Source organism: Streptopelia decaocto (genome assembly GCF_964273445.1).
Source record: "Streptopelia decaocto genome assembly, chromosome: 7".
In the NCBI taxonomy this organism is placed as follows: domain Eukaryota; kingdom Metazoa; phylum Chordata; class Aves; order Columbiformes; family Columbidae; genus Streptopelia; species Streptopelia decaocto.
The window spans coordinates 33,919,695-33,944,483 of record NC_138661.1 but is presented as its reverse complement, the minus strand read 5'-3'; the positions used below and the strand labels follow the sequence as shown (position 1 = coordinate 33,944,483).

Sequence of the window (24,789 nt, the reverse complement as noted above, 5' to 3'; positions counted from 1 at the left end):
AGTATTCCTCGTTCCCCATTATCATTCTACAGATATATAACTTTGCTTACTGTTTTCCGTGTGCTGTTCTTACACTACTTTTTGCTTTGACTTTTGCTCAACCAAGTCATTGGTTGCAATTTAGGAGAATGTGATATATATCGTTACTTTCCTATGTTGTTACGAAGCTTTGTTGTAATGGCTTAATCTGGAGACTGGTTGCCAAAGAAATTAGTTCTTTATATTGTGAAGCAATGTTGACAGTAAACTCTCCTTTCCTCTCCACCCCCTCCCAAAAAGAAAAGGAAGAAAAGAGAAGAAAAACAAGGTTGCATTACAATTCTGGCAACATCAGCCACACTAATAAAATCAAATTCAATGTTGTTTTACGACTTTGAATTTATGTGACTGCACAGGATCAAAGGATTTGTATCCCAGTGGACTGCAAGGTCTATAGTTCATGGCAAAAAAAACTCATCAAAAAGAACATTTTAGTAGTAAGGCTTTTCATTTTAATCAGCCACAGTAATAAAAAAGCTGTTAGGTGTCCAAAAACATTCTCCCAAGATCAGAGACAACTTGCTCTCTACTACAATCAGTTTTCTTATTGGATCCATACTGCCTCTGTAGTTTTTGTCACTGAAACTTCATCTTCAACTTGTTTTCAGCCATTTTTTGCATAGTTTTCACATTTTACATGCTGAATCATTATATATATCAGTAAAAGTAATGATTCATATAATTTCCCTAGAAAACGAGAAATACTGTAAGTTCTTTTAAGTAAATTGTCATCAAAACAAGTGATTAATTTAAATAGAATTTTAAATACCGGTCTATATTTTTATATATTGTATTTTAAAATATTCAAATAGCAATAATTTACTTTTTTTTTTTCTTCTTGTGTATAATCTTTTGAACACTACCACGAAGTATAGGTGTTAGTTTTGTTGTATCTATACAGAAATTATAGCCTAGGCTGTCCTAAGACTAAGGTAGCAGCTCTAATTGAGAAACAGAATAGGGAAGTAACACCGTTTGTGATAGGAAAGGCTGTTGTTATTATGTTTGGATACTGCATGTCAATTGTTCATAGTCCTAGTTCAACAAAAGCTTGAAATTAATTTTTAACATATGGTGTGGTTTCATTCTTTAATTAGCTTGGCCTCAGATAAGTTGTATGCAATATATCATTTACATTTATTGATGTGTTGCATGCTGAATTGCCTCATTCCAGTCTGCAGAATTTAAATGCTGAACACAGTTTAACAATACATAGAGATTTTATCAATGAAATTGTCCATGAAAGTATCTGTTTTCCTTGAAATTTACAGGTATGTCTCAATTTAGCTGGCTACCCTCTTTTTACAAACTGTGTCAGATTTATTGGTTTCTTTTTCCTAGTGTAAGCTAGCTTATATTTAGGAAGGCTCAATATGTGGTCACTTTCTGCAAGGATTGCTCCCTTTCTGCATGGCATGACATGCATTGGATGTTACATGGTCTCTTGTAGCTGCTGGACCCTACTTACTTGCAAAATTCTGGTAGGGGGTGTATTCCCTTCTCACTGCTACCGGAGATACATGCAGGCTTATATAATTTTTTGTCAGTTGAATATTTTTATGCTTTTATTACTCTTAAAATCTTTCAGTCCAATTAACAGAAACTTTAGTATTAGTGAGAATTTTATAAGTTACCTACCAAACATATAAAATCTCTGTAAAATGCTGAACTATGCACTGTTTATATATTTTTTTTATTATTATTAATAACCTGAAATTTAGCCCTTTAAGCACATATTGTTAACTGTTGGCTTTATTAAGTAGTATTTAGCCTAGGTTTTTAGAGGTGCTATCATTTATTGCAAAGGATGACATTGCTTAGCAAATGTGCCTGTAGGAAGAAGTTAGTGAATCCAAGGCATTAATAATTTTCTGCTTGATGTATACATCAGATTCAAAAAGGATTTAAATTCCAATGAGATTTCTCTGTGGGCACAGAGATGCCACGTCACTTACCAGGCACTAAGATTGATGTAATCAGATCCATAAATGCTGTATGCTGTGGAGTACAATGAACATTATTAGAGATATTTTTCCATATATTGGAATTCATAATGTTTGCAAGATTTTGATAGATTACCAAGAAATTACAAGGATACATCAAGGGTTCGATCTGGGTGTTTGATTAGAAGTTAAAGAGAGGGGAAGGGGTTTACTTTTAACAAGAGGCTTCATCTGAGTAAAGTTACATGTAAATAGGACAGCTGTAGATAAGCAAGCACTAGAGATGAGCCATTGTGAGCTATTTATTGCATAACAAAGTTCTCCAAGTGAGTTAATTTGTGTAATATAAGATGGTTGGGTGGTAGTTGTTAACAGGGACTGAGGGGAGGACATGCATATGTGCAGCAAACCAAAGCTAGATAAATGTAATTATACAGAAAGATTTACAGAGCAGTCACAAGGCATCAGGATAAGGAAAGCAAATGTTGAGGCAACCAGGAAATCACCCTGTCAGGAGCATGGAAAAGAGGACAGAACATTAAGAGAGAATCAAGGGTCCACAAACAGCTGGAAGAGGAAATGCAGAAGCTTAGAAGAATACAGCACTATGTGCAGTCTAGCATGCAAGGGGTGATTTGTATCTTGTACAGAATAGTCCTTTGAAATACATGGTCCTGATCAGAAAACAGCTGCGGAGTCCTTGTATCATAGATCTGCAGTGACAAAAATGGGGGTATGTTTGTTACCTTTGTACTTGCATGGTCACTGAAAGCTTAGCATGAGTGTGAAAGAATGAGCTGATTTAAAAACAAAACAACGCGAAACCAAACACCACAACAAACCAACAAAACCCTTATGTTACATATATTTTAAAACAAAACAAAAAAACGAAACCAAACAAAAGCACAAACAAAACCAAACAAAAACCCCAACAAAACAAACAAACAAACAAACAAAAACAAAAAAGAAAACAGACAAAACCCAGCCATTTCTTATTTATTGTCTTTATAGATCCACTAGACTCAATAGGTGTAAATGCACTGGCCAAACACTTGCAAATCTATTGCCAGGCACTCCTTGTTGGGCGACAAGCAGACAGGTTTTGCAATTGGAAGGATGGTAGTTTGGCTGTTATTGAATCTGGGTCCTGGAAAATGGTGAGGAGGAGGACAAGACAGAAAACATCAAATAATCAAATTGCTAAAAAATGGGATTTAATTTAGGAGAATAATTTTATAGTAATAAAATTAAAGGGAAGGATGATAACAAGCCTATAAATTAATATAGTAATTACAGTGACACATTTCCTGTGTAGTATAGGGTTGAATGTGCATAGAAGATGAAATAGGAAAGAAGAAGAGAAAACAAGCACTGGGGATCGGTAGAAAATGAAATCAAGAAGCAAAGCAAAAGGGAAATACAACTGTCAACTCTAAAGAGGGAGGAGAGTGAAGAGTAGCTGAAGATGTTAATATATGTTTCTTAATTTTGTATGCAGAACTGAGTCTGTAGAAAAGAAGTATTCAAAATGTGTTATAACTGCAAACTAATTCTGAAGTGGCATGAAGAGCATGTTACTGGCTACATGAAGAATAGTTTTGACTGAAACTGGAACAATGAATTGGAAGAATATTAGAAACATATAAGCATGCAAGAAAATGTAAGAATATGTTAATTTAAATACTCACTATAAAAATGCCACATTTGATTTGAATGTTTTTGCAGTGCAGATGAGTTATTATTATGTTAATACCTTCAGTTTCTCATGGGTTTTCTGTATTCTGAGAAATGCTGTTTGCTGGTTTTGAAGTTTTTCTAACAAAGAATAAGGAAATAACAGAAATAACACCAGAGTATGAAACATAGTTCATTTCTCAAAAATCATTTTTGCCTAGGTTATCTTTAAACAGTTGCTTTTATTGAACTTAGTACTTTCTCATACATTCATTCAGTTGTTCATTTACCTGTTTGTTTTTTTGAAGATGATCTTGGTTAGATGGTGTTTCTTTCAGACAGGACAAGGAAAAAGATGAAAGGAAGTGTATCATACCAGTTATTTCAGAATAATCAAAAAGGCGAGACAGGGAAGAGGTAATAAAACTTTATTACCATCTCCTTCCCTTTATAACAGTTTAGAAATACAATGTTTTATTTTCATTTGTATCCCTCTGGATTGGTGTCATGGGAAGGAGACATTCATGAGTGAATTCAAAATTCCAGGTTGATGGCATTACTTTTTTCTTTCTGGTAGATAATTCACATGACTTGTGCAGTTATACTGGCAGTCCTTTTTTATATTAGTTAGATTTTCAGATAGTATAAATACGAGTCTCATAAAGGCTGGACATATTGCCTGCTTCAAGCTTTCTGTTTTCTGTTACGCTTTCTGTAACAACTTCCATAACCTCACAGAAATATGAATTTTATAATGAAACAGAGTTTTTAACAACTTCACTCCTTATATGAATATGCATCGTTTAAATGTAGTAATCCATCTGCTAAGTATGGCTATAAAATATTAAGTAAGGAAGGAAGTTATTATGGAGGATGTATTCTGAGTCATTCTAAATCTGTAACTGATATACTCAAATACTTAATTATTACAATTCTTAATACAGGATATACAAGTCGATCACCTAGGTTTCCTTTTCATAAATAGACATTTTTACTATTCTATTTTAAATAGTTATACTATTAAAGATCTGCTAGGTTTTTGGATATTTAATTTTATTGGGCATGTCAAAATGCCATTTACTTACGGTGTTGAATAACTGTGTAACTTAGTTGTTGGAAGAATAATATCTTAATTTTTTAATGTTTAATCAAATGGCTATATGCTTGGTGTCTATTTATAGGTTTGCTCAAGTGTAGTAACCTGAGCTTGAGGACCTCTTCATAATATATCTTTGTAGGAATTATAATTGTTAAAAGAATCACAAATCAATCACAAGTAATTGCAGGTGTTGTTAAATCAGAAGTTGCATTTTATAACACATCAAACATGATATATATTTTCAAAGTAAATATTTAAAATATCAAAAGTGAAGGTGAATTAGTGCTTAAAATGTGATGTGAATTTTAAGCCATCTGTAGTCCTATATATAAGTAATCTTGCATGTGATATTATTAAAAAAATGTATTTTATAGTGTAACTGGGTATATATTAATGATGTGCTATACCAATAATTTTGTACTCCAGAATTACTGGCTATAAGGCTGTATTTCTTTCTCAACTATCCAAATGTCAATAATTGTTAAATAACTAAATATTTAAAAATATATATAAAAACAATGTTCAGTACACCCACTATGGTCAGTTTTCCTCCCAACTAGTTTTGCTACATTTCCTCTATAAAACTATGTATTTAATATCTTTAAATTAGAAAGAGAATTGGTGTCTGTATACATAGCCTATACAAATGCTTAAGGTTCTGGAAATGTTTGAGAATGTCAGTCATTTAGCTTCATTTTCTTACTGTGAGGTGCAAGAATAATCCATACTGTTTACCCTTCAAAATGGTGATATACCATACGTAAATGATTATCCTTGTTAGAGAGGAATTTTGATTTTTATGTAAATTGGAATAGGTTTAATTTTTTTTCATTGAGAAATCCTTTGCTAAATCTCTAATTGTTGTTAAAATTTAAAACAAATGTATGTTTTTTCAAGGGCAGAGATTTAACAATAAAGGACTTTTTTTTTGTTTGTCAACACAATACAAGAATAAAAAGTGTGAGCTCTTCCAAAAACTGAAGATGAAATTACTTAGAATGAACAAAAACAAAAAATCAGAGGCTGTCTTCTGTGAGAAATGTGTTTTTCCTCTCTTTTCTATGCACAATACTTTGATGGCAAAAACACCATTAAGAAAAAAAATTTAAAAAGCTGTGAAGTCTATAAATTTTTTTTTTTTATTTTTTTAAAATCCCTCTTCCCTCCCCCATCCCGCCCCCCCCATCCTGCCCAGCATTCCTACTCTAGAAAACATATCCTTATATACTTCGTGTCTTCTTTGTTCCTATTTATTTCATTTTCATGGCTGGGCATAAGTAACTAATTAGATGTAATGATCAGTGTATAAAGTCAGAGAAAGGAATAAAATCGAGCTCACTTTCTCCCTAGTATGTTGTTTTTTTGCAGGCTAATTAGAGTAAAAACTAGTAAAAGTGTGTGTTTCTCAGTTAAAGAAGAGGTCTGTCTCTGATATACATAGAAGTGCTTTGTTCATTAAAGACGTGCCATTTTTACACAGTTGCTTTTCAAAGTACAATTGCGCTGTAAACACTAGTGAAAAAATATTTTTCATTAACAATGAAACATTAATGTGCTAGTTTCAAAGCAAAAGCTCTACATGTTGCTTACTCTAAACAGCATTTTAGAGAACTTTTTTATGTATCTTACTAGCACATTTCTCAGGATTTTTTACAACATTCATGCTGCAAGTAAGTGTTGACTAATAACAAGCCAGCAACTGATATTTGAATGTAGATTACTGTAGAGATTTACAGTTTTCTCATATTCATATATACAAATTGTTCTAAAACTTTTCATATCAGAGCACTTCTAAGTCATGGTTAGAATGTTTTTGTCCACATAAAATCACATTATATAAAACAGTAACACAACAAATATACATGAGTTGATTGCATTTAATTGACTATATAGACTCTAATTGACTGTATTAACTGTATTAAATGAGACTGTAATCTTTCTGTCACCTATCAGAGCATGGAGAAAAGCTGTCACATTGGCATTATGATTTGTTTCTGTCAATCCATGTTACCATTTCAAAAACATTTAGACAACCCCTAGGTTACATTCTGAATGAGAGGATTTAATCTTTTTCTTTTGTGATTAATTGCATTTGATTTTGGTGGTTTTTCTTCCTTTGAACATATGCTTCATATGCTCCTGAGTCTTACGGGACCAAGGCTGAGCTGTTGACATTGTTTCAGAAAATATAAATTGCCTTTTTTCTCTATGTTGTGTCAAGTCACTTAGCAGGTGCAGAAATAAAGTCACAGGAATCACAGGACAGAGGGCTGAGTGTAAGGGGAAAAGACAGGAAGACATCAGGAAGACATTGCAAAAACTACTCTTATTTTCCAGGCTACAGTGTGTCAATATTTTGAATATTTGCATAATCATCATGTATCATGTCAATATCATGTAACTTTTTAAAGGGGTATTTTTTTTTTTTTTTTTTTTTTAAGGATGGCTTATATTTTACCCATTAACAGCACTATATCTTTAGGAAGAGTTATTTTAAGCTTATATATAACTGTCTGTGTTTTAGGGAACTGAGAGGCAGCTGCGATTATTTGCTCTAGTGAGGTGATTTTACTCAAGGGAAATGGATCATGCCCATTCCAATGGCAGATATTAGGCAAACCTTGAGAGATTAGAGAAACTAATTTGTAAGTACAGCTGTACTGGTGAGGCTTGAATAGCAAATATGCACGGACCTTATTTAGTCAGAATCAGAGGTGCAGAAGCTCTGAAACCTGTGTTCCAAGCAAGGGCAAATTTGGAAGCAGAATAAGACTTAGCAGGGAAAGGGACAGACAGAACTGTTTTTATTTATTCAACCTCTTCAAACTGGATATTGGGTTGAAGCAGAAAGCCTAGGGAAGAATGGAAAAAGGGGTACATCTGCCAGGAAGGTTAGTTTCAGAGCTCAGAAAAGCATAGGATTGAAAGGACAGCTGACAGCACTCAAGCTGAGTTACCTCTTGCAAAGTTAATTTAAGGGTACAGTGGAAGTATTTTTCAGCAACAGAAAGAGAAAGAAACCTAGGAGACAAGAGGACTGTTATCCACTAAGGGTGAGGTGGAGGCAAAAGGCAATGTAGATTGAACCTAGAAAATTAATACTGAATGAGCTGCCCTAGATTTCCATAGCAGTGATCGTGAACACAGGGACAGCATTTTCCTCAAACTGAACATACATACGGCTTTTAGTAGCTGAATAGAGCACAAGGATTACTTTTTTGCATATGACATTTGCATTTATACATTCTAATACGGAGTTGTTGACTCAGGATGAATTTGTGATATGCTGTCCTTCACAGATCATTTTCCCCTAGAGCTGCCCAACTACTGATCCGTCCCTTCGGTGGCTGTGTACACTGCAGCTCTCTTTTTTGAAGTGTAGCATGTGTTTACAGACTGCTTCCTTGTCTGATAAGATTATTATGAATTCTGATTTCTATCAGTGTTCTTCAACATACTAGCATAGCATTATTTGCATATTTAATATTGACAATGAACAAGAAAGATCATACCAAGGAAAGCAGCGTATTGTTGTGTGAATTAGGCTTAAGACACTCAGGGGGTACATTCAAATTTGTGATTGAAATATGATTTCAGCATATTGAGGCTTTTACAGTACATTTATTTATATACTTACATTTTCTGTCAAACTGTCAACATGAAGAGGAACTAGTAATAAGGTTTTATTGAAATGTACCTGCCTCTAGTCTGGTATTGGTAGCAGTAATCTGGAAGAAATGTATCTCTATTGTAACAGAAATTTAGGCAACTGTAAGTGTCAATTTTATGTGTGTGTACAGGAGAGGGAGAAAAATGTAACAAAAACTAGATAATGTCACTGAGTGGCTGGCAATAGTCATGGACACAATGAGAAACCAGAGATCCTCTACCTGCCAAGGCCTGAGGTCTTAATTTGATATAAGCTGTGAAACAGTGGATTGGTGCTGCAAGAAAGTTAAATGGTCAAGGGAGCAGAAAAATGTGTTTCTTGCACTACATATACAATCCCAGTTTCTTATGTGAACGTTGTTGAGAAGCAGGCAGCAGGCTTCTAAACAAGTCAGCAGCGTGGCAAATACATTTTCCAATGGAAATAAATTGTTATCCTGTATGTATAAACCATGCTGATGAACATCTCCCAAACTGTTCTTCTTAATGTCTTGCTTTCATTATATACAGAAATTTAGACAGACATTTTGCTCTGATGGTTCTCAAAATCCTCTAGCCTTTTTCAGTTATAAATCATGTTCATTCATGATGCAAAGGATGGCTTTCTAAGTCCAGCCTTCCTCCTGTATCTTCTGTCCCACCAGCCTTCTTCCCACACCTTTCTCCCTCCCTGAGACATCTTGTTTCCCGCTGAATTATTTTTTCCATTTCATTCTGCTTAAAATAGCTGTGACCAAACTATTATGCTCTGATGATAGCCTTTGGTCATTGTTTATCTTAACAGCAGTTCCCAAAGACTCCAGGAGTCTGATACACGACGTGCCATGGAAACAAACTCAGTACATTGCCAACATGATAGTAGTAATTGCTGACATGATTCAGTAAAAAGATACTGAATAATTTGAACTGTATCTATCCAGTTGAATAATTTGAACTGTATCTATTCAAATCCCCATAGATCTGAATTTAGCTAAAAATTGGTTCAGCAGCCACATGTATCATTATGTAGCCATCATAAACATTTTAAGGGACTGTTGACAGACACCTGAAAATAAAACTGTAAGCTTTGGTAGACATGTTGTATACTAAGGTAAAAAACTTTGGTTCCCATTTAGATGAAAACAGTATTTTAACCGGAAAGGTTGTACATGAGTGCTTCTAACACTAATTTATATTCAATAAAATGTCTCTGTGTTTACATTATATTTTTAATATTTCAGGATTCTGGTGACAGCACGCACTATGAAAGTAGTTTTGATTGATTTATTTCCCACTTGAAATTGTGAGATGGAAATAGTTCTATTATATTCAGTAGGTTAGATTTGTTTATAATAACGAAAAGTATAAGAAGAGTCCATTGTTCCTGTCCTGTGCTTTATGAATTGTAAGAAAGAAAATATTTGCTTGGATATGTACTGCATCATCAATTGCTATAACAAAATGTAGTGGCATATCTTCGTAATAAAAATACTAACTATAAATTTGATGTAAAATGCATCAGAAGAAAAATTCTAAGCAAATCCCAGTTTTGTTAAGCCTGCTTTTCTGTTTTGTGCTTAGTAATTTTGGCTTTAATTCCTATTTATGTTAGCAGTTCTATTATTTTTAATAACAGAAAATAATTTTGAAAATGCGAAAGAGTGAAAAGCAAGACAAAGCATAAAAATATCACCTCAAATATAATTTGAGTTTAAACCACCAATTTTATATTGTAAATTAAAGACTGAAGATCTGTACTTGAAAAGGTATATAATGCTAACACAATTGCTTTCATGCCCAGTTAAATGTAATAAGTAGTTTTTTTAAAATACCATGCTTGTTTTACAGTGTGTTTTTGAGGTGACTTCAGATTTACTGCTGGGAAAATCCTTAACATTCAAAGTAAATCGTTCTATCAGGGAGATTTTGATGTCCAATAGGGGCAAAGCACTATGATAAACAGAATAGCTAAATTCCCTAAGGCAAACTTACTTCATTACCTCATTTATGGATCAGTATGCTGAGTTTAAAAAGAAAGGTGATTGCTCTGGAACAATTCAAATGGTAGAAAATCTTGTGGTACTTGAACTGAACTAATAATGAAGCTGAGCAACAACAAACTTTGATAGAACAACAGTAGAGGAAAAAAAAGGGGGGTGGGGAAGGAAAAAAAAAGCCAAGCAAAATATGTTCAATGTGTTGTACATATCAGTCCTAGTTTTTCTGTAAAACTAAAAGCAAACGGGTTGTTCCTGACACAAATCTGTTTGATTATCTTTGCAAGAAAGTATTTTCAGATTGTTTACTTTGAACATTACCTTAACAAATTGATTAGAATGCCAGATGATCATACTTCTGTAAGAAATAACGTACATTGTTTGTGCATTTGTTCAAGATTCTTTGCATGATATAAAATTACAGTATATTACACTACTGTATTTGCCGTACTGAGCTACACATGCATGACTTGGATGTGTATTAGTTAATGCTGTAAACTATTAACTCTAACCTGATGCTTAAGTTGGAATGATAAGTAGGGAGTGCTATGTTGCCACTTCTAATCAGCACTGTGTGAGAACTTAAGTGTAAGTTGCTGTTCCTCCAGGAATCTGGGAAAATCGCAGCTCATTAGCTGCTTTTGTTGAAATTTTGGCTTCCCTTTGTACTGAAAGAACTATGGAAAATGCTCTTTCAGGAGTCATTGCCTTGCAAAGAAACAAGATAACACCAGCTGCCTGGTAGTATCCTGGAGTAACAGAAAATAGCTTGTAGGGACTTAACGATCTGGAGTAGCAGGATTGGATTGGATTGGATTGGATTGGATTGGATTGGATTGGATTGGATTGGATTGGATTATTTAAAGGACACATTTCTGTGTCAAATGTTTTTCTCTTTTCCTGATATATGGTAGGAAAGTGAGGGGTTTTTCTTCCTTACTTATATTCTTGAAAGATTATTTCCTTCTACCTCAGTGAAATCATCCTGATTCTCTTGGTTCTAAGATTTATTTTCTTGAACTACAGATTAAAATACATCTAGTAGAAATGAAGTTTTAATATAATAGTAAAGATAAATTTAAATCTCTGTGATTTTAATTGATGAGAACACTATTAATAGATTGAGAAAGTGTTTTAATTTGTTTCTTTAATATTTTTTGAGGGCGGCATTTCAACATCTGTTGTGTTTAATCTATTTTTTACTTCCTAGCATATTAACTATATATATGGCATATTTATTAAATTATATAGTCAATAAAATCGTGTCTTTAAGTACAATGCCATTCAAAAAAGTTACTTTTTTTCCATAATGAACAATTAATCATTGCATTCAGCAATTAAAAACCAGTAAGTCTTCTTAAAGACAAGGTACCACTTAGAATATGCTGAATTGCTGTTCTGGATATTTACTAATAAAATATATTTAGTTGAAATAGACACTGCTTACATTTCTTTAAAGATGAGTAATTGTCCAATTATGTAGTAGCTTGCAATAAAGCTATCTAGAACTGAGAAAGTGAAGTATTTCTGTCATCATGGTTTGCTTAAAGTAACATACTCTAAAAGTGAAGATTTTTAATTACTAGAAAATAAACACCTTAGGAAAAAAAAAACCAAACCTGAGGGCTTTTTTGTTTGCACTAAGGGTTTTTTTTGTTGTTGTTCTACAGTCTCAGTTTGAACTCAGGGTATTCCATATTCGTGGAGAACATGCTGTATCAACTGCTCAGCTTGAGGAAAACATTGCACAGCTGAAGAATGAACTTGATAATAAATTAAACAGAAGAAGTGAAAAAGCAAAGGATATTGGTGTTTCTACTGAAGATGACAACCCACCAAAGACATACCGAAATGTATGTATACAGACTGACAGAGAAACTTTCATAAAGCCTAGTGAAGAAGAAAACAGAGCTGTGAAAAATAACCAAATAGTACCCAAAAAGCTCAATATTTCTTCTTTGTCACATAGTATTTCTGCCCAAAGTGAAAATAAGGACAGTTACAATGTACAGTCTTCAGAAAGTGTCTTACCTTGTCAACCAAAACAAATGCTGCCTCCTCCTCCTCCTCCACCACCACCACCACCACCACCACTACCACCACCTCCTCCTCCTCCCCTTCCTGATTCTTCACTACAAGGTTTAGTTCCTCCACCACCTCCTTTGCCAATGGGTCCAGCTTCAGTGACTTCTCAGTTTGGATCTGGTCCACCACTGCCATCTTCACTTTCTGAAGGCTGTAGGGATTTTCAAGCACCACCACCACCTCCACCACCACCGCTTCCAGGGCTGGGACCTCCTGTTCCTCCTCCACTGCCTGGATCTGGGTTACCTCCACCCCCTCCACCTCCTGGGCCTGGGTTCTTTTTTAATAGCACTTTATCTTCAAACCAAGGTCCTCGAAAACCTGCCATTGAACCTAGCCGTCCCATGAAGCCTTTGTATTGGACACGGATACAATTACAAGGCAGCAGGTAAAATATATTTATTATATTTATTTGAATTTAGAGCTGGTATTTATAAGCCATGATACAAGGGTATGTATACTATTTAAGACTTACTAGCAAAAAGTTAACTGTCTAGGAATGTATAACAAAATCAGTGTAGAGGAATGGAATTTTCATGTTTTAAGAAAAAAATTGAATCAGTTCTAGAAGTCTAAAATAGATCATAAGAAACTATTTTAAAATATTAAATATAAATTAAAACTATGTGCATTATAAATGAAAATTATGTGCATTATAGCAAAAAGAAATTTTGTCACTTTTTTCCCAAAAATCCAAGTACTCCATGGAAAACTCTAGTAACAGGGTGGATCCTAGGTTCCTAGACCCAGCACTACAAAGAAAAAAGGTAGCTAAGAGATTAGAAAGTTGGAGGTTTGTGTATGTGGGGTTTTTTGTTTGTTTTGGTTTTTAATCTTAATTAAAATTGCGTTAGGATGTTAAAATTTGATCAGATGAGCACTTAGAGTTTCTTTTTGCTTTCCAGTCACTTCAGTCTCACTTGACAGCACTATGTTGTGTCATCCTCTATTATTCCATTCCTAGAAACAGTTAAATGGGAAACCAACCTCTCTGTATAATTATGTCGGAGCAGGAAAAATAAAGCATATATATATATATATGCAGCTGAAGAACCTGTAGCATGAAGCATCCATTATGGAGGAGTCTCAATACTGATAGAGTTCTCTATAGTTTAAAAAATACATATAAAAAGTAAAAAAAAAAAACGACCAATCTTATTTTGATTTTGTGCTAGGATAAAACTCTAGATATGCTTCAGGGAAGGGATGCCATCCAGACAGATCTTGACAGGCTTGAAGAATGGACTTGTGCAAACCTCAAGACCAACTATAAGGTCCTGTACCTGAGCTGGGGCAATTCCCAATATCAATACAGACTAGGGGATGAGTGGATTGAGAGCAGCCCTGCAGAGAAGAACTGATGAACGAAGAATTGGACATGAGCTGACAAAGTGAGCTTGAAACCCAGAAAGCCAATCATGTCCTGGGCTGCATTAAAAGAAGTGTGGCCAGCAGGTTGAAGGAGGTGATTCTGCCCCTCTACTCCGCTCTGGTGAGGCTCCACGTGGAGTCCTGCATCCAGCTCTGGAGCCCTCAGTACAGGAAAGACATGAACCTGTTGGAGCAGGACCAGAGGAGCCCATGAAAATGATCAGAGGGCTTACACATCTCCTGTGAGGATTGCCTGAAAGAGTTATGTTGTTCAACCTGGAGAAAATGAGGCTCGAGGGGGAACATATTGCGACCTTTCAATATATAAAAGGGGCTTATGACAAAAATGGAGGCAGACGTTTTACTGAGGTCTGTAGTGACAGGAAAAGGGACAATGATTTTAAACTGAAAGAGGGTAGATTTTGACTGCATATAAGGAAGAAATTTTTTACAAGTTTGAGACACTGAAACAGTTGCACAGAGAAGTTGTGGATGCCTCATCATTGGAGGTCTTCAAGGTCAGGTTGGATGGGATTTTGAGCAACCTGATCTAGTGTAAGATGTCCTTGCCTGTGGTGGGAGGCAGAAGTAAGTAGATTATCTTTAGAGGTCCCTTCTGACCCAAACCATTCTGTGATTCAATGAAAGTAGTCTGATAGTATATACCATTGTAGCAAATCTAAAGTTACTGTGAAACTTGTATTGATTTGTTTATAAGGGATCTTTTGTTGAACAGACATAAATAAACAATTTTTGGACATTGTTTTTGAAATGATCTCACAACTTCTGTTTATGCTATCCATGTATTCAGCTGGCAGGAGAAGTGTTCCCATTTACACTGTCTGGACCAGCATGCATACCTTACTGCCACACTGGTATGTGGTTTCAGTGCTGCTCAGCTGCCCTATTGGATTTTGGCTGATTCTAGCTTTGCTTCAAGTAGTGTTTAATGTAACATAGAGCTCCATTAAGAGGGTTGTCTGGAAAAGTGCTTTTCCGGGGATGCTTAAGTGACACAGACTAGCTTAACAAGAAGTTGCTAGAATCATGAAATAAGATTCAGGTCCTGTGTCATTTTAGTAATGAAATGACATGATTCTTCAGGTCTTAAAATTCAAATCATTATTACCTGTGTTCAAAATTATTTTAGCATAAATGCAATTGCAAAGATGCTAAGCTTATTTTGAACATTGTAATAAATTACCTTATTTTATCACATATGACTTATAATATCCTGTAACTATATGTTATTCTATATTATTCTATATTATGAATTATTATATTACAGGTGATTTATTATAGATTACTTGTTAATTTGTTATAGATTACTTGTTAAATTCTTATAATAAGTAACTATAAATTATTTAAGTATGACAAATTATTTATGGTTGTACTTAATCTCTTATTTTCAGTTATTTTTAGGATTATATTTAAACACTGTTAAATATCCGAATTTAAATGTATTTAAATATGAGTTTTTAGTTTACAGCTTTTTGTCTGAATTTATTTTGATGAGACAGACTCATCATTCTATTATAATAAAGCATTGTAAGGTGTTAATGTTTTATAGAAAATATTTGAGAGGAACAAACAATTAATGAAATATCAGTTGTATTATTTCAATGATTCAGAATTAGAGGCATTGAAATATTTTGAAGCAGGCAGTTTGAGCATTTGGTTTTACTTTCTCAAAATTACTAGAGAAAAATTGTTTCATACTGAATAAATAGTTGGTCCATAAATAAACCTTGCTTTAATCCTTCCTGTTGCTGCACTGAAATAAAAATGTTTGTTCTGAAATATTGCTGGTTCTTCAAGCTTTTGCTGAATGCAATGTCCAAGTCATAGCTTTTTAGTGAACTGCTGGTCACCAGATGTAATGGTCCAGCATTTTCATGGTCTGCACTAGAACTGGAAACTTCTTCAAGGGTCTGCTCGTCAGATCAGCAGCTATCCAAGACTTCAACATTCTTGTTACAGAGCCAGAAAGAATCCTTCATTCTTCACTGTGGTTGACACTACAGCAAATATCAGAGAGAGGGATGCTGTGGAGCTGTAAGCATGTCCTGTAGCACAGAATATGCTTCATCAGCAGATGCTCATGGAAGAATTAGAGTTCCTTAAACATTCATGACAGTAAATGTAAAGTTAAGTAGAAAAACCCCTAAATTAAAAAAAAAAAAAACTTATTCCCCTTAAATTGGTAGGTATTGCATTTTGTTGCATATTACATCTAATGAAAGTATGTTTAGTGACCTCAGCTATTTGTGTTTTATAGGGGTTTTCATCACTTTTTTATTGCAAATAATTTCACTGCCTTTTAGTGACACCTGCTGGAAGAATGAGCCCACCTTCTACTGACAGACACGAGGAGCACACAGAAGTTTTGTCCCACATATTTTCCTGAAGCACTGAAATTTTGAAACAAATCTCATGCAAAATGCAAGTCCATGATTGTGGCACTACAAAGTATTTTCCCCAAATCCAAATAAAACTAGAGGATTGGATAAACAAGTTCCAAAGTGTTCCAAATCTTAATCTGGTCTTGAAAGGAAACAACAACAAAAAAACCACAAAACAAAACAAAAAACCAAACCTACAAACAACAAAAACACACCAAAATTTAAAAAAAAAAAAAAAAAAAAAAAAGGAAGGACAATCCACATTTCAAATTTACAGGTGGTTGAATGGAGCAGAACAATGGTTAGTGTCCCAAAATACAGGCCAAATAATTACCCTAGTTCCTCAAAACTACAACAAGGATAAATATGAGCATATGACATCTGCAGCTAACATGAAGTCAATCCAGTCCTGTTCAAATGACCACAAATGCTCTTAAAATGTCATTGAATAAAGTTTGTTCACTGTCCGTTCATATTGTTTATATTTATAGCTCTAAATGGATTACTGGGAATTTCACAGAAAAGCTGATGTTGAAATGCTCATAATGCTCGTTGAAATGGCAGAAATCTCTAAAGATGTATTTGAACAAACTACAGTTTGTAATATTTGGCTGTTGTGCCAAAAATGTATAGCAGTAGTACATGTTTCTTTGACATCTATCACAGATTTTCATCTGTAATAGTTAGATCGATTATGGTTTTTCATAAATGTTTACTGGAAATTTTATTATTACCTTTCCCTTTATAGAAAAACTGCTATGCCAATGTTATGGGAATCACTAGAAGAACCTGATATACTTGATACTACTGAGTTTGAATATTTATTCTCCAAAGACACCACTCAGGAAAAAAGAAAACCATTGTCAGAGACTTATGAAAAAAAAAACAAGGCTAAAAAGGTATTTATTGTTTCTTTGTGTTTGCTTTTTGGGGGTCACTGTTGAGTTTTACATTTTAAGAAAACTCCCTTTTTACTCATTGTTGAATAATAGATGGGTTTCTGAATCTCATTTTAGAGCAAAATAGGTGGTTTGCTGATTCAACTTTGCTTGAGAATACAAGGTTATTATTTACCTTGTAAGATTTCTTGCCTTTGAAAATGAAAGTTCCACATCCCAGTGAGGGAGAAAAACTATTGTACAGGAAAACTGAATGAAAGTTCTAATATGTATGTAAAAGTACCAGTATTTCAGGTGATGTCTGTCCATGGACTGATTTATAATTTAAGTCTGCTGTTATGCTACTCTAGCAAACCCCTGTTCCATTGAGATTAATATTATTGGAAAAATGATGTATAAAGCAAAATAGGACCGTTAGATCAAATAAGGAATGCCAAAACCCCTTTTTTTCTGGTGTAGCTAATGAGCTGTGTCGGAAAGGGAAAGGACAATCATGTCTTTAATGGCCATGGTTCAGGCAGTAGCTGTGTCATTACCAAAGTGCGGATGTTGTCTGCCTCAGACATGACCCATTACAGAGAACTTGTACTTGGCACTTACTATGCATGGACAGGAGAAAAAAAGAGACAGCATTAGTAGTATTTGCTGCAGGAAAAATTCTAGGCTGAATAATAATTGATACTGTTTTGCTAAAACAATATGGTTATATATTTGAAACCCATTTAAATCTATACTATGTCGTAAATCTGTTTGAGTTTACCTGCTTGGAACCACAAGAGGGCACTTTGTATGTGAGCTACGTGATCTACCTTTTTTGATTTTATAATACATATAATGGCAAATACACATACATTTATACATATCAGTGCAATCAGATCTTTCAAAACATCTTTGATCATAAACTTCCTGTATTACATCATAGCACAATAGTTAATCAGAAGTGTAAATAATGTTATAGAATTTATGAAGTTCAAACTCCTGTGATGTATAAAGTGAAAAATTAAGCCAGGATGGGAACATGCTGGTATTTGTAAATATGCCCTAAAGAAATTATTAATTATTACAGTTAGATTGAAATTGGACATGAACATCTCTGTGAAAAATATTTTGACATATTTTACTTGACAAATACTTCAACTGCATATAGCATGTAGTACTGATCTGGATCTGTAAATCCTGATAGTTCACATTTCTGATGCCCTCTTCGTAAAATTTATTTTTGCATTACATTAGTTTACCTCTTTCAGAAACAGCTATTTAATAAGAAGCACAGGTTTCTAGAGAACTTTGAAGAAGAATGTAACCTATGTAACTTTAATAGATAAAATAAGTGCACAAATAGCTTTGTATTTCAAATTCTTGGCAATTAAGTGAATATATATATTTCTCCAGTTGTATGACAGCAAAGTGAGTAGACAATTAGGCCTATATTCTGAAAGATGAAATTGCATTATTATTATTTTTCTGTGCTGCTTTGTAAACTAACTTATTTCCTATAGCAGCACATTTTTAAAATCATCTCTCTTCACCCAAAATCATATTGGATAATAGTCACTCTATATAATATAGGAAATACTGGTATAGTAATAAGTACTATTTCTTATCAGAAACCAGTGTGTTTTCTTACAAAGATATCTTCTTTATTTATGTCACTGTTTGAGTTATTCTGTGTTGTTAACAAATGTGAACTTATTGTTTTAAGATGATGGATATAGTTACTGAAATTAATGAAATGAAAAAATTTCCTTTAAAGTACTGTGTGAAAATTCAGAAATAAATTCTCTAAGAGATAATTTAAGTGTTATATCTGTTACTATGTCCTTGATTTGGTAAAACTCATGGGATTATGATCATGGTGTTACAAAGCATGGAAATTGTAGGGCTTTCTGTCAAAATTTCAAGAACTCATCATCAACAGTATTAAACTTTCCCTCATTTGGTCAATTTAAAAATTAAAAATAAGTCAGCTTTTAGAATTCAAATGAAGTTTGATTTTAATTGAGGATAGAAGCACTTTCTTATTCTATATTTTTCTATATCCTGTCTTTGCACCTTCCTCTGTGAAATGACAGCTGAATATTTTTACAGACAGTCGATCCCCTTAGATAGTCCTGTGTTTTTCTTTGTCTCTCTGAAAGCCCAGTTGTCTGCAGGCTTGCTCCAATGGATCAATCTTGATGGGCTGCAAGTGATACAGTAGTACATAAGCATTTTATTTAGTTACAGAAGGGTTTATTATTTACTAGTAGGTAGTAACGGAAAGCTTCTGTAGGTTAATATAAAACTGTCAGTTCAGCTGGCTTCATTTATGCTTGCTTGTGCTTTTTTTCAGCTCAGCTTTTCTTGCCCTTTTTCTAATGGTTATATCTATTTACTAGGGTTGTAACAGCAATCTTTTTCTTCAGTACAGAAATTTGTGCTTGTCTGGTCTTAAGAATGCTACAAGTGTCACAGTGTATGGAGTGGTACGATCTGGTTAAAGGTGCTTTCCACAGACATTCAGAGAGACATACGAATCTTATGAGGTTCACCATATATTATAATTCTTAGCTGATGCTCTGTCATGTTGTATGTCTTTGTAAACTCCTTTCTCGTGTTCTATAAAAAAAGCCTTCCAGATCAAGATATAGGTACAGTGATAGAATCTGGAGGAGTAGTTATGTTTGGAATAGCTAAGCTATTTTATTTAATAATACCCGTTAGTGCTGACTTACTCGCTGCATTAAATTGCTTCTCCTCTGCACAAACTTCGTCTTATTTCATACCATCTTATACACACTAAGTTTGGCCTGCCTGGTATTTAGAGAAATGGCAGACTAATAGGTGATGCAGGATTCCTTATTAAAATGTGATTACTTAATACTTCTCTCCTTGAATGAGAATTACATCAGTGCCACAAAGTCATGTTCTTTTTGAGACTGGAAGTAAGATTAGAGAGGAATGGTTTCTCATTCTTCTTTATAAAACTAAGGAGACTTTAACAATCAGTGGTCTGTGGAATTATGACTTCTTTACCATCTATTTACATTTCACTTGCAGTTCCAAATAAAATAATATTATTAAATTTATTCTCAGAATTATTGTTTTTGTGAAACCTGTCAGAACAATCTGCATGCCTAGTCTTTGAAATGAATGCTTCTGTGGAAGACATCACATCAAGCCTATAGAAATTCTTACACATCTGCCCACAAAGTAGACACCTTATGGCAACACGCATTAAAGTACTCACTGTATGCTGTGCTTTTGTTGCTTACAGCAGATAGACATCTATCATTTTCAGCCAGAAATATCTAAATCTTGTCTTACATAAATGGTACAGATGGTCTGTTTTCCAGTATCATTGGACAGGTTGTGCTCAGAAGAGAACCTTCTGAGTATGTATTTATATTCATATATATCTTTTTACTCAAAATGTACTTACAATACAATATATAATTTATAAAATAAATATTCATTATATGGAATATATTTATACTCATACATATAGTCAGTGTCAAAATAGGAGAATACATTGAGGATTCTGTGGGCATCTATGCTGGGTCTAGTTACCTCGATATTTTCACTTATGGCCTTGATAATGGAATATTAACTCTGCAGCCACCACCTAGTTGCAAAAGGCTTCAAATGTACTGGAGTAAACCGATTAGAAAGCTGTCACATATCAAAGATACAGTCTGAAAGACAGGGATAAACACAATGCTAATACAGTTAACCGCAACATTAATACAGATAAGAATATTCGGCTACCTAAAACCAAGATGGGGTACAACTGGCTAACTGACTAGGTAATAGTTTAGCAGAAAGGATCTTAGGATTATAATGGCTCATGGAAGGAACATGAATTGTCAAATGGTGGTACTACTAAAAAGGGAAAACAAAACTGATAGATCAATAGAAGTATTGCTTGCAAGACTATCAGCTCAGCCATATCTCAGTGAAGAACTGCATCTAGATTTAGGCGCTACAGCCCTTCATTAAAAATATTTACTAACCATAAAGATTAAAAAGGAGTGACAATGATGAAAAGTGTAAAAGTAATGTCTGAGAAAATAATTGAATCATTTTGATTGTTTAGTCTAGAAGAGAGAAGGTTGGTTGGGACACACAGTACGTGCCATCAAGAGCATGCAGCTGCTACAAAGAAAAATTATGAAAAGCTTTCTAAAAGTGAGGGTAACAAAGGAATGCAGAACAATTTTGGATAGGGAAAGTGTGTTTCTGTATTGGGAGATCTTTAAGAAAATTGTTTAGAATGATACACATATAGTTGATAAGGTCTTTTAGTGCAGAAATGTTTTGGATGACATTTTGAGTGTCATTCCAACATCATGATTCTGTAACTCAATAAAAAGGCATAAAGTCCACTTTCTGACCATTGTGTGTAGGACTATGGATGGAAACAGCTGGCTATCCTTTTTTTCCAGAGTGGAAGTGCTTTCATGATTTCCAAACTCTTTGCTTTTGTGCCTGCCAGAAAATGGCTTACACTAGTTACTAGAGGCTATCATCCTGAGCTCTGGTTATTAAAAAATAGTGTATTCTAACAAGTATGTGGGGAAAAAAAAGGAAGGGAAGTTAAGAACCTTTCCTCAGCAATGGTAATATAACTTCTTAAAGGACTGTATAGAGGGTGATTGTATTTATGTTTAGGCATATATTAACTTATTTTGATATTACTTATTTTGATATTATTTTGTATTACTTGATAGTAATACAATGTAAAAATAATATAGTTCAAATTAAAGTCAGATGTACCTTTCTAGTACTCTTATATATTCTTGAAATTTGTTATGGTAATGCTTATTTGGGCTTAGAAGCTCTGAAAAGTATGTGGCTCCTCATGCTTCTTCGATCATGCACTCCTTTGGAAAATTTAGCTGCTTTGGAAGAACCTCTTCTTTTTTTTTTTTTTCAAACTCAACATCCTCTCAAATATTTCAGGAAACACTTTATCTGCTCTGCGTATGTGAAATCTTGTAAAGCAAAGTAGGTCATGATAAAAAATGTTAAAAATAAGTATTCTTGGATTTTAGGCGTTATGTCTTGGGAGTAGAATTTGCCTTTTCTGAATGGCAAGAATTTACTATCTAGATTAATATATTAGCTATGCCCCAATATGAGAGCAAAATAGTGTGCAATATATTTAAGAATTAATAAATGTAATTATTTTCTCATAAGAATGCTTTTGAAGTGTAGGACTAAGCATCATGATCTTATACAAGGTAATACAATGCAGTGAGGTTTTGGATGTGATATCTATGAAATTGAAAAGAGACTATTGCTTGCATCCTGCCTTTCCCAGAGGTGGATAAATAGTGTATAGGAGGAGTGGGATTTATTTCCTAGGATAGTTTTGAAGTGGTTGAATTTGCAGCAAGCGAAGTTGTGAGAGGAAAATTAAGAAGTTCATTAGCACCTGAATATGAATCACACAAATTTCTCTCTGTTTTTTTGGCTGGTTCAGTTGCCTTAATATAAATACGTGAGTTACTGTTATGATGCAGCTTGGCAACATGCATTAGATCTGAAAGTATTTATGCCATGTAAGGTGGTGTGATTTTTAGTTAAGCTTTTTTCAAATGTGCATAGTTCATTCCATTTTAAAAATTGCTTAGAAGTTACAGCGTCCTGGAAATCAAGAAGAAAAAGGGCTGTATCCAGGATATCTTAGTACATAACTTAAATTTCCATATTGATTCTATTGGACATTTAGAGTTTAAATGCCTTTTGTTTGTGACTCCTATTTTAAAATTCTGTTTTTAAGGTATCAGTTGTAGCATTCTCAACATATGATTTCTGCACCAACACTCACACTAAAGCATTTGTCTGGGAATGTATAGTTTATTTAAAAAAAAAAAAAAGTTATATTTGTGAAATTGTAGATGGACTTAACTAGAAAGTTTTAGGTCACAAAAGTGTTCAACTGTAAGTAAATTCAGTACAGTACTATTAAGGTCCATAGCTGTTATGAAAACAGAAAATAATTAGCATATAAAAACTCTAACCTATTTTTCTGAAGAAAAAAATCAACAATAAACAGAAAAACAAACCTAAACCCAACTAAAAAAACTCAATGCAAACCAAAAACAAACAAACAAAAAAAAGCAACCCCAACCTCATCAGTTAGTTTTGAAATAACTCATCTTGCAATAGATTTGAATATAATTTGAAGGATCTAACATCTTTCCCAAACTCTGAAAATCAAGTCTTCTATAGCTGTTTTCATGCCAGATGAAGGACTGAAGTTTTACATGCAAACAATTTTGTTTTCGTTCATTCTTAACATTTCTTGGCCGTACACATCCATGCAAATTTTTAAGCTGATAGGCAGATGTAATTGTTTTCAAGCCATAGGCTCTCCATTTCGTCTTAAATTTGCAGAACCAAAATCTGTTCTTGTAGTACCAAATAGAAGAAAAGCAGAATTAGGACATTTATTTTGGAATGAAATAAAAACCACGATCCATTATGTATTAAGCTATGATACCGTGTAAGCCTGAAAAAGAGGTAATTTACAAAACAACATTCCTTTGCTGTGATTTATTCCATACGCATTCTGTAGCTCGATTGCTGGATTTACACATATTTCAAAGTTGCACTGATTTTTCCAATATATTTGAGCACTCGTTAATAACTTGTCCTCAAAAACTCAAGTATTTTCTATACTTTTTCAAGAAACAGGATAGTTGGATGTTTGTGATGTCACTCTGTCTTCATCTTACAGGAAAAAAAAAAGAGTAAATGTCAAGTAATTTGTGTCAGGTGTATGCTCCAAATGAAAGTCCATCAATCATTTTTGGCCCTTTAGTGCAATGATTATCATTTCAAAGACGCGGGAGGACATTAAAGATAATGGCTTTTCTGTTGTCTATTATCTCTAACAGACTTCACATAATTATTAACATGTGTTCTCATTTAAGAAGAGTGTCAATATTTTGAGTGAATTGCATTTTTTTAACTGAAAGGGATATGTCTGTCAGCAAGTTTTTTGTCCATCTAACAAAATGAGGAATTACAATTAATGAATTTTGTGTTTCTGCAAAAAGGACAGATATTGCAGAAAATGTTGGAAGCTTTGCAGGGTTGAAACACAATGACTGTCTTCAGCTGTCTGCATTAGATAATAAACAGTGTTCAAACTTGAGTAGTAGTAAAATACTAGTGCATGCTCTTCCGAGGCACTCTCGCTTTCTTTTTATTTTTTGTGCATGTGGCATTTCTTTGTTTGCCACAAAGCTCAGCAGTCTTGTAGGATAGGGAAAGTATCCATAATGGGTAAATATCTACTTTGTGGCTTTGTTCTGTTTTTACAGTTTTGATAAGCATAAAGATACTGAAATAAGTTTTTTACTAGCCCATTTCTTACCTGCCGTTTTATGCTGAGAAATTGCTATTTGCTTGTCCTGTGGCAAAAGGCTAAAAAAGGGGGCTTTTTTCATCCAGTTGAATTACAAATAGAATTACATGTCTCCTAAAATATTTTAAAATATTTTTTAAAATAAAAAGCTACGGTTCATCCATGTTAAATAAAAACCGGTTAAACTTGGCTCTCCTTTGAGTAGGAATAGAAGAGATAAAGTCTAGTCTTACGCTTCTGCAATTTGATCAGTAATTCTTGGGGTATTAATGTAG

At 33.8% G+C, this 24,789-nt stretch overlaps 1 protein-coding gene across 1 annotated transcript in view; it reads left to right on the top strand.

Annotated features, from left to right (window-relative positions):
- Nucleotides 1-24,789, top strand: part of FMN1 (formin 1) — a 143,882-nt gene that overhangs the window by 35,635 nt on the left and 83,458 nt on the right. Inside the window, exons 4-5 of the mRNA XM_082059382.1 lie at nucleotides 12,071-12,873; nucleotides 17,007-17,157. Coding sequence (XP_081915508.1) covers nucleotides 12,071-12,873; nucleotides 17,007-17,157 — 954 coding nt within the window. The remainder of the gene's footprint in view (nucleotides 1-12,070; nucleotides 12,874-17,006; nucleotides 17,158-24,789) is intronic.